Source organism: Tyto alba, unplaced genomic scaffold (assembly GCF_018691265.1).
Source record: "Tyto alba isolate M040663 unplaced genomic scaffold, T.alba_DEE_v4.0 Super-Scaffold_26, whole genome shotgun sequence".
NCBI classification, from domain to species: Eukaryota; Metazoa; Chordata; class Aves; order Strigiformes; family Tytonidae; genus Tyto; species Tyto alba.
Genome location: NW_024881300.1, coordinates 13,363,036 through 13,377,519, shown reverse-complemented (window position 1 = coordinate 13,377,519; position 14,484 = coordinate 13,363,036). Strand labels below are relative to the sequence as shown.

General features: G+C 36.8%; 1 protein-coding gene across 1 annotated transcript; it reads right to left on the bottom strand.

The window, feature by feature from the left end:
- Window positions 1-8: 8 nt before the first annotated feature.
- NAE1 (NEDD8 activating enzyme E1 subunit 1) lies at window positions 9-14,351 on the bottom strand. Its single transcript, XM_032987221.2, has 20 exons — window positions 14,243-14,351; window positions 13,021-13,124; window positions 12,860-12,920; window positions 11,922-11,952; window positions 11,265-11,336; window positions 10,883-10,962; window positions 9,619-9,728; window positions 9,142-9,251; window positions 8,496-8,558; window positions 8,185-8,248; window positions 7,698-7,789; window positions 6,411-6,470; window positions 6,193-6,326; window positions 4,550-4,625; window positions 4,160-4,199; window positions 3,049-3,135; window positions 1,927-2,019; window positions 1,390-1,504; window positions 1,265-1,314; window positions 9-236 (listed from the first exon to the last, which is right to left on the bottom strand). Exons 1-20 carry the CDS (start codon window positions 14,296-14,298, stop codon window positions 127-129), a joined length of 1,608 nt encoding a protein of 535 aa, XP_032843112.2. The 5' UTR covers window positions 14,299-14,351; the 3' UTR covers window positions 9-126.
- Between the last annotated feature and the right edge of the window lie 133 nt (window positions 14,352-14,484).

Below are 14,484 nucleotides of genomic sequence, written 5' to 3'. Positions count from 1 at the left end.
TAAAATCATTACAAATAAAGGAACTTTAATTCGCAGGTAATACAGAACAGTCCAGTCAGTGGCAGACCACCACAATATTTACAGGACAGAGCAGCACCCGGTGGCAACAAATGCAAGATCATTATCCTATAGCTGGAAAGTCGCTGAAGTCTGTGACATTCCACTGTAAATGTAGGTGTTATTAAAAATTACAAACTGCCCTGTAATGACTTTGATAACCTCCTGTGCAGCAGCTCCTGTAAAAGAAAGAAAGAAAAAAATATTAACCTGAAGGTAGTTAGCAGGTCATATTTTAAAAACAGTAAAAAAATGTTATCTGGACTCTCTACACTGGAATTATTTCAAATGTGCCTGATACAACTCCTTGGAGGTAAAAATGGCTTTCATTACTTCTCAGTATAAAACAGGCTCAGAAAGCTGTTACTTCCAAAGTTAGCTTTGCATACACTTCACTGAGTATACTTTCTTTCTCCATTTACATACACAGAGAATAAAAATGTGTTAGCAGACCCATGCAAGTTGTGACCTCTCTAAATGAAATAAAGTTCAATTTAAGAAAAAAAAAAAGTCACATGCAGTGAAACTGTAAAATAAATTGAAGAGTCACTTCACTGTGATCCCTTTGTGTTCTCCTGAAATATGAAATATTCTGTAATTTCTTCAGAAGTTATCTTATTTTTCTTGCACATCCCAAGCTCTATTTAATCAGAAAAAAATTCCTACATCCACAGATCGTTTAATACACTTATCTTCAGCACCACATGAAGCCAAATGAAGAAAAGTTAACCAATATATCAATTTTGAGCATCTGTTAAAACATATTTAGTTTTGATAATACCTACAGTTTGAATTAAGCTAAGCAATCAAGGCTATTTAACAGATACTTAACAAATACGTTGTGTTCAAGGAAGACCTGTATTGTGTTAATGTTAGTACAGTTTTTGTTTTTTGTTTTTTTGTTTTTTTTTTTTTTCACTCAAAGCCTCTTTCAAGCATGTAATTTTTAAACACATTTTCAAGCTACTAGAAGTGATCTACTGAGATTATTTTTAAAGTTTATTTGGTTTCTTTTAGTGACTTCAAACCCACATTTTCTATATACCATAGGCCACACACGGAGCATGAAAGGGAAGGATTTTATTCTAATACTACCTTTGACTACAGTCTGTGCTTACAGTCTTTGCCCTGACAATACGAAGTAATTAACACAGCCGTGATTCCGACTGAAGGATGTACTATATATAGAATACAGTGACATTCTTACCTCCCATGAAGGCCGCAATAGCAAATGGCTCAGCAGCTCCATAGCGACAACTGGATAGCAAAGTAACAGTTAGTATTTTCAGGTCAGTTTTACTGACTAACTGACACTTAAGATACAATACTTACAACTCGTGAACATAGTCATCTTTCACCACTACAGACAACCCATGTTCTTGTAAGAAGCCAGTAAGGCATGATTTTAGTTTTCCAATATCGTCTTCTACCTGATAGTTGTAGACACCTGGAAGGTAAGTTAACTATTTCATCACAGAACTGTAACACCATACTCAAAGTTAATGGGTTTAAATGGCAAGATAAGTATTTTGATTTTTCTGAAAAGTTTATAAACTGATTAATATATTAAAACTAGATTAATATTAATCCAGTATTCTGTTGATGCTACTCACGATAATGACAAATTACTGCATCACTGAACTGATTCATAATCCATGCAACCCACTTCAGTAGTACCAATTCAGATAAATTCTTTAAGTTCCCAAAGAGAAAAAATTCTCATTTTAATTTTCACATTTTTAAAGTTATATTAATACAGAAACAAAACCACAACTAATGCTATATTTGTAGTTTACAACTAATATTATAGTAACTATTTGATTTTTGTATTTGTTTTGATGATGTTAAGTAACTCTGGTATTAACATACCTGGATATCTACCATGCTGCTTATAAAATCTATCTACAGCACGTAGCATCAAGTACAGCACTACTTCACTGTCTGGGTTATCCATCTGGGAAACTGAGAACAGCAAGAGAACTGGTTAACTGGTACAGATTAAATGGAAATAGAAAGGTTTTTCATTACTTGAAATCAAGTACTTCCCATGTGCTTAAACTGTAAAATTTGCAGTAAATCTTAATGAAAACAATCTGCAACTGAGAATCTCAATGAGTCAACTGTAAGATACACGACTTTGACTCCAGAGTGTATGACAAAAATCATACTGTATTTATTCAATATAAACTGTTCAGTGATGACAATTACATTTTAACTCCAACAGCTGCTATAACATTAAATGAGATAGTCCTTAGTTATAATTCTGGGATTTGAAATGCATGCTTCATATATTTAACTGTAATTATAAAACGTCTTTAATCCCTTAACACATAGCTCAGTACTCTAAATACCAACTACTATTGAAATAATACTGCATATTACCAACTAATTCAAGCTTTCACTTAAATTCTAAATATTACAAAAAATATGTATACACAGAACGTATACACTTTGTATATACGTCTTGCTCCAAACAGATGACTTACATAAGCTTAATTTAAACAAACTTTGATAAAAAAATATTTTCAGCTTTTTATTTTTAATTTATGTAGGTTCAAAAAATAAAATGCAATATTAAGTAACTAGTTTGCTAGTTCATATATTGAAAAGATAAGCTGAGAGGGGCCAAGATAATCATTCTTATATCTCTGGTCAGGTGAAAGCACCTTTCCACCTCTGTCAGAAGTAACTTAGGTACAGAAAAGATAAGTTTGAAGAAAACAATGTTTTATTTATGTGCTATCAAAAAAAAAATCAACAAGAAAAAACCCTGAAACATAGATTAATACATAAAGTCATTTTTGACTTTTCAAAATCCAAGTGAAATCAACATTCCAAACTTAAAAAAAAAAAAAATCATGCTTCCAGCTGACACCAAATTATATAACTGTACCATGAAATAGAAGGTGTAACATACAATTCTTTTTGATCACAAAACCACTTCACGTTGAAAATGTAATTAAAGTATGTGCCAAAAAGGAGTATACTTACTGATTTCATCCTTGTTAAAAGTGTTTAAACCATATTCTTCAGACAGAGATCTACATCGTACTACTCTGAGAAAAGCTGAGTTGCTGCCTAAGCAGAGGGTGCAGAAAGGACAGCATTACCTACTTGAATGTGTTACCAATTACTAAATCTTTCTAAGTCTGTATCTCTGACATGTTAAACATGAAAGACCAGAACTTTCCATAATTTCATTTGACCCTTTTCTGTTTCTTCCAGCTTGCAGTAACAAAATCTATTAAACTACCTTTAGGTCTACAATCATAAGTATTTCTGTGACATCCTTTGTGCTTATTTACTTCTGGGATCTAAACGCATCTGCAACGCTAATGTAACAGCTCACAACATGTATAGCTCTTCCATAGCAGTTCATCAATCACAGCCATCAACTTCATGCTTTCCTCTCCCATGCTGATGAACACAGGTTCATCTTCTGCTACAGCCACCAGTGTCTCACATAATCTCAGTCAATATTCTGACAGTACAGCTACAAGTGGGAAAAGGTTATTCTCCAGTATCACTGCTACGAAACAACTCAATATGCAGCTACTAGTTTGCACTCAAAAACGAACTGCAAGGTTGTTCAAACTCCCAGCAAATGATTTATCAACGGAAAGGCAGTGTGCTCTCGGCTATGTGCTTACAGGAAAATTTTCCAGTCGCAGGGAGACTTAGCCAGGCTGCTGTGTGGATATATACACATATCCAGAACACAGCCTCAAATGCCACCAACAATACTCCTTGCTGCATCAGTTTTACCTTTTCAGACTACAGAAGTTTACAGAGCCTGCTCTCTGAAGTCAGTATCACAGAATGGACAAGACTGATTAAGTACTCATCACAGGAAGGACAAGTCATCTGCTACCTGCTCTTTTGACCTGAAAAAATGTCTTATCTTTTAAAAGCCAACCTTTATAGACTCATTATGGAGAGATACAACATCTGTTACTTCCACTGAAAGCAAGGGATGCAACTGCTAAGCACTTACTTGAATAATCCAAATACTGAGTTACCAATTAATAACTACATTACCATTCAAGAGTTTTTGATTATTTGATCATTTGCATAGACAGAGCAACAGAAGAAGTATACTCACAAAGCAATTTTACTTCTCTCTCCGAAATAGATTCTGGTGCCTAAAAGACAGAATATTCTAATTCCAGTACATACAATGACCAGAGAATTTATATTTTCAGATATATTCATATATTCATTGTGAAATAACTTGTCATTCTTGTAAATAAAGGTATCTTAAATTGTAAATAATATATCCCTGCATGCCTTTTACTTTTATATGACCAAACCAAAAGCAGTAGTAAACCAGACTACAAATATCAAATTTCACTAAAACTTACTTAAGCCTTTTGAAGACAATGAGATTAATTAAACCTTCTCTTTTCCCATCTGTCCCATGACTTATTTCTGTATAGAATGTCAGGGTAAAAATATTTCTACCCTGTCAGAATGGCCATACATTTATAATTACCTTGCCTAGGGATTGTAACAATTTAGCAGCATGGTTACCCACAGCAGCAATATCCTTCTTTGCTTTTTCACGGTATCTGTTAATAATAAAGAAGTCTTAATAATTACAGCATAAAGCCATCAACTTCACAGTGAAGACCGTTTCTTTTTGATTTATATTATAAAGACAAAATACAAGCCACATGAATGCAAGTGAGCTACCTCAAGGCCATGAATGCGCTTATTACTTCCCTGTATGACTGTCTGGCACCACTCAGCTGTTCACTAACGTGTGGCTTAGAAACCAGTTAATATTAAAATTAGTATTACTACAGAGGAAGAATATTAGGTAGCTACAGAACAACAGCTGTATGTCCTTCATTGGGCTTCTAATATGTCATTGATTTATGTATTTCAGTATTTGTAGTCATATTAGTTCTGTTCAGACTTAATGACAATGCAAACATCCTAACGCCACCATATTTAATAAAATTCAATGTAAGAGCTCGTTTTAAGGAACTGTAATTGTTTCATCTGCAAATTAAAACCCTGTAATGCTTATTGGTATCGAGAACTGAAGCACATCATGATCTGGAAATTCAGGACTCATGCTTATAGAATTCAGATCTACAAATTACGGTATCTATGCAAATTCAAGCAACCGTGGTTTCATTTAGCAAAAAAATGATACAAATTCTTGGCTTTACTGTCATTATACAGAGTAAGCTCCATGAAGCAATTGCGATCAATTATTTTAAACATATAACATTTATATTTTTATATCCATCTTTTTAATGCTATTTGTCACAGTTCTGAGTAATGTACCTCTAAAATTACAGATTTCATTTTGATTGGTAAACACTATTAAGGCACACAATCCTTTTTCTAGTAGAGATTGTGTTTCAGAATCTCTGGAAAAACAAATCAAAATCTATTAGAAATAATACTTTCCTATTTCAACAATTAAACAGTACAAACACATAGACAAATTTAACAAAGTCTTCTGCAAGATACTGCTTCATTTTAAAGAATTAAAAAGACAATGTGTTAAGACTGTAAGAAAGTTTTTTTTGGCCCAAGAATTTGCATCATGTCCAGGATGCACAGGAATATTGACTTCATGTTGTGGATACATGCATCCAAAGATGGCCTGAAATCTTGATACACACTGACGCTGTTTAGAATTTGCACTTAACATTCATTCACACTCTTCTTTATGTACCAAGCAATCCCTTCAAAGGGCATTAATTAGAATTAAGCATTTAGAATTAAGTATCTAGGAGACCAGAATTTCTGTAACCAGGTTGACATACCTATTGAAGAGAAAAACCAAAAGTAGTGTTTAAGCAACAATTTGCTCTCAACAGCAGTAGCTAGGCTATAGGATCTACTATGTATAGGAAGGTCTTTTCTAGATCTGAAACTAAGAAAAGTGATCACTTAGTACCCAACCTTAGGGAACTGGGCTGCACTGCAGACTTCGGCAGGCCCTGGTTCCTAACAGCAGATCACATCACGCTGCCACGCTTCCCACACCCCTCCTCACCCCAGTCACACCTACACACTTTTTTCTTTTTAATACAGGAACTCATGCACTTTGTGAGGTCTGGATTCATCACTATGTACTGCCATTAATAACTACTGAAGAAAAAATGGTATACTTACACATTTTGCAATTTAATAAATTTATTGGAGTCTGCTATCATATCAGGAATAGTGCCTCGGACCGGCAAGCTTCCTTGCCCCTCATTTGCCACAAATTCCTTTACAGCTCGAGCCAAAATCCAGAAGGAGGGTGACTGCAAATGCCCAAAAGTCATGTACACAAATGTTATTTATGATGCTTTTTCTCCATTTAAGTCTTACCCTTAACTACTCATTACCTGCTCTGTGAGATTCATGCAGCAATCATCATTAAAAATCTCTTCAATGCATTTTGGAATCTATGAAAAAATAAAATGGGTTTGTATTTACTTGACTGTCGATTTCTTGGATTTTCTCAACACTTAGCACATAGTTGATGCTTCTCAGATATATTTCAAATAGCAGCACTGCCTGAGAACAAGGCACATGCCTCTAATCAGGATGAACGTTACAAACAAAGTCTTACCTTGCTCCCACCTTCTATACAGAATATTTAAAAAAACCGGTAGCAGCATCAGCAAAAGGTACTACCAGTTGCAGCTGCCCATCCTACCTGCTAGAGACAGAGCACCAAAAAGGCCGGGGATGGGAAGAGGAGCTGCAGAAGTGAGAGTGTTTTGACTCCTTAACTGCTGCAGTTCAGCCTGGCGCATAAACTGAGATAAAACACTAATAGCCCTGGGATACGATTTGTAGTGGCTCAGTTGTCAGCACTAAGTTTTACCTGCTGCTTTCTTGGGAGATTTAATGTGACTGTCCAAGCAAGGATCAGCACAGTTCAAACAAAATAGAACAGAATCTAAAAAGAATCACAGAATGTGCTTTAACCTCATGTAGCTTTTGCAATTTACCATGGATGAGAGACTAAGGAAATCAGAGGTCAATTCTAAACCATAAGTGAATACTTCAGACTTATTTAAAAACAATTAAAACTTCACTTTTAATGTTTTTAAACTTGATCAGTTTATGAAAGGAGTTTTGTAACATGTTTCTTCAAGAGGAAAGTTCTGCATTTTCTGTCAAAGGTCACTTGCAGCACTTAATTTCCATACAGAATAAATAATACAGCAAGCAGCTTCAGTACAGCACAATTTCAACAAACGCTTTCCGAGTCTCTTTCCTAGCAACATATTTAAATTGGACATCATCCACACCAGTGACTGCTAATGCTTTGTAATTGTACCAAGCACTTTACAGTTTCATCTGTAAAGGAAAACCTAATAAAGTCTAAGACAGGAATACACTATTTATGAACTCCAGTTACTGACTCATTCTATACTTGAATTCAAGACTTCAGAAAATTTATTTCCTTGCTCATGCAAGGAAGCTACAAGAATTTCCACAAATTACAGTGCCACCTAGTCTAGGTCTATTTTATTACACAATTACAACTCTTAAGATGGTACTAATCCTGTTTTACTTAAACATAAATGTTGCAAATGGAATTCTTGTCCTCTGACCGCATAGTATGTTCTGAAAAAATGAGGTAGTTGAAATTTCTTTAATTTTGTCATATAAATTTTTACCTCTGTGGTATTTAATGCTGTGTTCACATTTTTTATAGCTTCTTCAAAGTTCTCCTCATCTTCTGGGGTACCATTTTCATTCTTTAAGATACCTTATTGAAAAACAAAAAATTAAAAACACACAATCCCCTGAATTACATTTAGGTCTTACCAACAGACCAGACACTTGCTTTCCTCTTTGTCACATTTTCCATGTTAAACATCAGTATTTTCTACAGGATTTTCTCTTAAGCCCTCTCCTCCCACCCAAATCAAAACCTACTCTTGATCTTTAACAGCAAACAGTAACAAACACTGCCAAACTGTGTTTATAAGGAAATATGGGGTTTAAAAATCCACCTGTATAAAACAATCATTTAGCAGAACTGCAGTGTATACACCAGCAAATTTTCATAAATTAACCCTGTGAGAACATTTGATTATTTTTCAGATATTGCCATACGCATTTCTGCCCGTATGAGTAAGTGACTCCTAGGACACACATTACCTTGCCGAATCAGTTGTCTGAAGGCTTCTTTTTCTTTGTAACTCTTTGGCAACTGATCACTTTTCTAAATTTAAAAACACAAAAACACTTTGTCTTTAAAATATCTGCTACTAACCTCATTGTGTTCAGACTGCTAAACTCAGGTTTGTCATTGTTCACATACATTCACTTGGATTTCCATTAGTAGTATTTTTTTTTTACAATTCCACCTTTGTTTTCTTTGTTACACATTGCCAACATAATAATCTAATTTATAAAACAAGTATCTGAAGTAATAATAGATTGATCACTTATCCAGTTTTGCAGTATACCTCATTGAACCATTTTGTTAGATACTTGGCTACAATCACAATCCATGGAGTGTGGCTATGGTCCTGTAATTGAACAGGAGAGAAATCTTCATCAGGTTGAGGAAAGGTAAAAATGAGAGACTAATTAAAAATCTATTTTAAATGCAAACTCCTAACATACCTTCCACTATTGTAAAAACACGAGGACATTCCAGGTTTTGATTCAGAAATAGTATTCTCTAACTACTATACAACACATTATTATAATTCCCTAACTTAAAAGAAGGCTAGCTGAGCCAAGTTCTCCAATATTTTTCTAGAGCGAAACTTAGATTATGCACAAATACCTACACTTCAAAGCTCTGCAGCAGCAGGTAATCATAAAAATTAAAATAAAATAAAAAAAAAGGGTAGGTAGGGTGAGGGGGAATCAATCTAACAAAAGATCAAGTTGTCCAAGAACATTCCTTCCTTCCCAAGATTTAAATACAGACTGCAACATTTGAGGCAGAGGCCAAAACTGCTATCTCGTGACTGCTTCTACAGTTGCCTCTGCTCAGATGGGACTCGGCACCAGGAAGAGCCAACTGCCGAGAGTGATTTTCATAGAATCCCTGTTCAACGTCTGCATCTGTCTTAGAGCGCGTATCGCAAACCACATACCCACCTTTTTGTCCATATGATCCAAGTCATAAGACTGAATGTGTTCCCTCAGTTCTGGAAATGGTTTGTCCAGTCTCAGATCTTCTAGTGTATTGTCAGGATGGGATTCAACAACTGTGAAAAAATATACACAATGCATTTCACAATTTTATGTCCGGCCTCCAAAAGAGCTATACATCAAATGCAGCACATCTCCTGCTAGATTACTGCTTAATTTTCAACCTTAACTGTTTTGGGCAAGTTAACTTTAACATCAGGATAATCTCCAACTTTACTATTTGTTGCAGGCCATGATTTCTATGCATTCCTCAAAGAATGATCCTGGTGATGAACTGCAACTATGTAAGACTTAACAAATACTAAATACATCACAAGATTGGGGAAAAAAAAAAAAAAAACAAAAACACAACAACCACAGTGACATTACTTATTGAAGCTTTAAACCTTTTAGAAAAGTCTTTACCTCAGAAAACTCTCTAACCTGTATGTTCTTTAATAATGACTCTCATATAACCAACCAGTCCGTAAGTCCTGCAGACCAGCAAAGGAATGTTAGAATTCCAGAGAAGTTCAGCCAAGCGCAGCAACGTACTGTAGGAAAAATATTTTTTTTTTTTTCAGATGTACAAGAGGACAACAGTTAACCGTAAAGTTAACTCTTGTACAAGTCACTTGTGAAAGAGAAGTTTTCTATGAGACAACTCTATTATTATCATGATTCTAAGCACATAAGGCGATTAATTTTACACATGAATCTACACTGGGTTAGAAGTATATTTATCCATTAGCTTATTTATGTTTAACTCCATCCTCCCAAATGCTCCAAAGATCAATTAAGCAAAAAAACTTCAAGGAGTTGTGAAAGAAAGAAAATAAGAATTAGATCTGTGCATTGCACAAACATAACTTCCAGTAGGGGCAATTTCAATCAGAGGTTTTTGAACAGCACAGAATACATACTCTTTATTCACAAATGCCTACAAAGCCATCAGCAGTTCAACCCGGCAAGGTGGCTCTTACTTCTGTAACACACAATACCCCTAGTTCCCCTATTAAGTAAGGGGAGGGAGAAAATATATGAAGCATCAACAGCCATCATCTCCTTACAAAAGCAAGATTTAACTATTCATCTATCCAGCAACCTCTTGCCTCTGGTGAGGGAGCTTGCTACTGAAACAGAAGCATGCTCTTCTCCCCCCAAGTGTCTCAATACTGAGAGTTGTCATTTTTCATCCGTACTGTTCACTGGAAGGCAGCATGCAAGGGGCCTCCCAGCAGGAAGAAATTAAAAAAAAAATTAAGAAATTCTGGTCTTGACAAAGTTTATATGGGCAATATAATTACATACATGGGTAAAATGGAAATGGTTATACGATGGATAAAATACATTCGTAAAAATCTAGAGGTATCACAGACTATCATCTGTTAGGGTTTACATAAGAAGAATACTTATTACAGTGATTTTGGACCAGAAACAACTGTCACTACAAAAGAGTACTTGGCATAGACAAATACACCTGAAGACAGCACCTAAGAGGCAGGATTGGATCTGAAAAGAGATTTTAAACTATGTATTAACATATAAAAAGGTCCATAGAAAAATGCCATCATTTACTATAACCTTCCTTCACAACGACAGACACCTGTTTTGCCTAAGTTTTCCTGCTACAATATGCCTGCAGTTGAAATCTGCTTTTACAACTGAATGAACACCAACACACACACAATTTTAGATGATTCTTTACCTTTCTGGTAGTTGTGTTGCAACCACCAAGTTGAACCGGTTAAAAAAGGAAGGGTCATTGTCTAGAAGTTTTTCTGGACTCTAAGTAGTAGGAAAAAAAGATAATCAGGAAACACTGGGAAAATTTCTAAATACACAGCAAGTCTCTTCAACACTGTACGTAAAGGGACAAGTGAAAGCTATAAAACTATCAGGAAGTTATAAAATAATGTTTAAAATAAGTAAACTGACTTTTGCAAATAACTTCAGATCTTCTTCCTCAAATGTTGTTTTATCATGATGCTACTTAAAATGCAACATTACAAAGACAACACATATCTCTTATTTCATACTTTTATCACATTGTATCACACAAAATGTACAAGTAATTTAGGAAAACAAACCTCTTCGACAAAATTTCCAGAAACATCATTATTCAATTCTTGCAAAAGCACAGTGGCACTCTGGGCACGATTCTGTTTCAGAACAATCAAAATAATGTTTAACCTCTTGAAATGTATTTTAGATAGTATATCAGTACCACACATGCTACATGCTTAAAGAAAAAAAAAAAAAAAGAGAACAAAAGACTTCATCATAAGGTAGGATTTCTTATTTCAAGCCTTGTTTAAAGAAAAAATACATCCCTGAACAGCAGCCACATGTTTGAGACCATTTTTAGTAATCTCATTCTAAAACCAAGAATTATGTGACAACTACTACTTAGTAAATTCTATGAGTTATCTATGCCTTCTGTACTCTCTTGGTTTTGTGATTTTTTTTCTTCCCCCATCCACCTTTACTACTTCAACCACAATTCTCTTTCACTTGATCCTTCCAAAGATTTTCTCAACCATATCTGGTTCATTTTTTCCATTCAGTCTTGCCGGAATTGATCTTATCTTCTCACTTATGAGCAACTAAAAAATAAGCATGGGGAGTTTTGTCAAAGAATAAACAGATTTTAACCTATCCATACATGTTTTTAGCATTACTTATAATATTACATTTGAGTATTTATGCTTTCAATAGATCTAACGTGACATTTGTTATCTCCTTACCTGACCAATATGGCTTTTTTGTAGGAAGAAACTGAAAAGGAGACAAAAGAATTACATGTGAACATTTATTTAAAAAAACCCAAAACATTACATCTTCATTTTGTAGGGCAGAATATCTTGCTGACTGTCATATACAACAAACCAAGTTCCCCCTTAAATCTGATTTTCTCCTCCCCATCACTGTTATATTTTCCTCAGAGTCAGTTTCGTAAGGAACTTTTCCAATGCCTGAGCCATAAATCTGAAAAATAAGACATGCCAAAGCCCTCTAGAAGCCAGGATCACAGGGCAGATTCTTTTTCACTGGGCTAATTAAAGATCCATTAGTACTCACTTCTTCATGTAATGGAATATCCTTCTCCCTCATATAACCTCATTAAGTAGACAGATATTTGTAAGTATCTACCTGAACCATAAGAGACTGTGATCTAGAAGTAGCAAAAAAATTACTTTTTATAGTATTTGTAAAGTGTTTCTTATCCCTTCCCCTGCACCACACAGCCTTTCAGAGGTATGAAAGCTAATAAACGGCTATGAGTCACAGTTTCACAATGATAAACTAATGAAAACTGAGTTATTTTCATCACCAAAATTATGGAAAATTATGAAACACAAGCAAATCTCGCATTGTCATATCTAAAGATTACAGCAAACAAGTAATTTTAATGTATTTTTATACTAAGTAGACCACTGTCTTTATGAAACTGATGCATGAAGCAAATAAACCTGTACAATACAAAACCAGCAATTAAGAAAACTATGTAAAATTTTGCAGCTAATATCAAAATTATCGTAAATGCTGTGTATCACAGACATCCAAAACCACAAAAGACTTTGAGAAACATATAGAGACCTGTAAAGTTATTAAGAATTTCACAGAACTATTTATGAAACACTGTTATTTCTCAATTTGTATCAGAAACTAGTAACAAACCTACTTATTTCCAACATCTTCTCCAGAGACCTGATTCCCATCGACAATTGTAAATGAACCAATACCTTGGGGGGGAAAAAAATTACTATGCATTATGAACTCATCTAGTCATTATGAAACTGTCAGATACATTACAAAGGAAACACAGAAGAGATATCTACTTACCTGGTAGCACTAAGTTTTTGAGTATTTCAGTTCCTGTTGCTGTTGCATTTATCACACAAACATGGGCAGATTCTAAAGCTTCTTGTCCGTGGTCACCCCACAATCTATATTAGGATGGAAACCAAAACATCATGAAGTTATTTCATTTTAAACTGTAAAGCCAATTAAAGCCAATATAAAGACATTTTAAAAAATTAACAAGCAGAAATTGAGGCTAGCACTCTACTTTCTATTCACTGTCAAGAGGAGCTAAAGAGCAGTAACCAAAACAATCTTTCCTCAAGAAAACTTACTGTGGCAAACTTGAGGCTTCCTAAAGAGCAACTCAGTTTTACTGACTTTTCATTGTCTCCATCTTTATACTCTACACCATTTCAACGTAGACATCTTTTTCTGCTGTAACATATTTAGCTTCTTAAAAATCAGCATGGCTCAAAACACTTTATTGTCCTACAACTGCTCTCTTTTTCTTAAGTTTTGTTACAAAGAACACGGTTATATGGTTTTTATCATTTATAATACATGACACTGAAACGTATAAGCAGATGAAAATCTGTCTCAATAGGTTTGGTAATGTATTTAAGTCATTTTTCAAGTAATGTTCAAGCTGAAATGTGGACTTGACTGTACTCGGTCACAAATGCCCCACTGATGTGAGAAGAGCAGTAATGTTAGCTAGGCTGTGGTAGGTAAGTTTACTGAACAGACACAGCAACGCATTAAAGCTACTACTGAGACTGTTAAATGTATGCGAGGGTGTGAAAATCAAGCCATGCCACATTCCAAAAATCGACTGCCTCCAGGACAAACCGCCCTTCTCTCATTTAACTTCGCTCTTTTCTCTCTCCGCCGTGCCAGCACAAGCACTCGCGCAGACGCTCGGCCAGCCAGACAAGCGAGCGGCCCGACGGGCAGGGACACGGGGACGCGGGCCCCCGCCCCCGCCCGGCTCCCCCCGCGCCCAAGCGGACACGGCCCGGCCGCCCCCCGGGGGTCTCGGCGGGCGAAGGGCGAGCGGCCCGGCCGGCAAACCGCAGCCCCGGGCCGCCCGCCGCGCCGCGCCTCGCCTCCCCTTCCCGGCGACGGCCTGGCACTTGCTGGGGCACCCGGAGCCGCGGGAGTAGGGCTGCGGCCCCCAGCACAGCCGGCAGCGAGGGGCCGAGCCGGGCGCCGTGGCAGCGGGCTCCCGGCCCGGCCAGGACAGCGGCAGCCCCCGAGCTACCTCAGCTGCCGATCGTATCGCTGCTCCTTGAGGCTGGCGCGGCCCGCCTGCGCCATTGCCGCACGCTCCCCGCCCGCTCCCCCCGCGGCGGGCGCTGCGCAGGCGCGGGCGAGCGCATGCGCGAAGGCGCCGCGGGGCCGCGGCCCGGCGGGGCGAGGCGGAGCCCCGGGAGGGGAGGGGCGGCCGCTCCGCCCTGCTCCGCCCCTCCCCGCGCGGGGCCGTGGAACGCCTGCGGGGCTCAC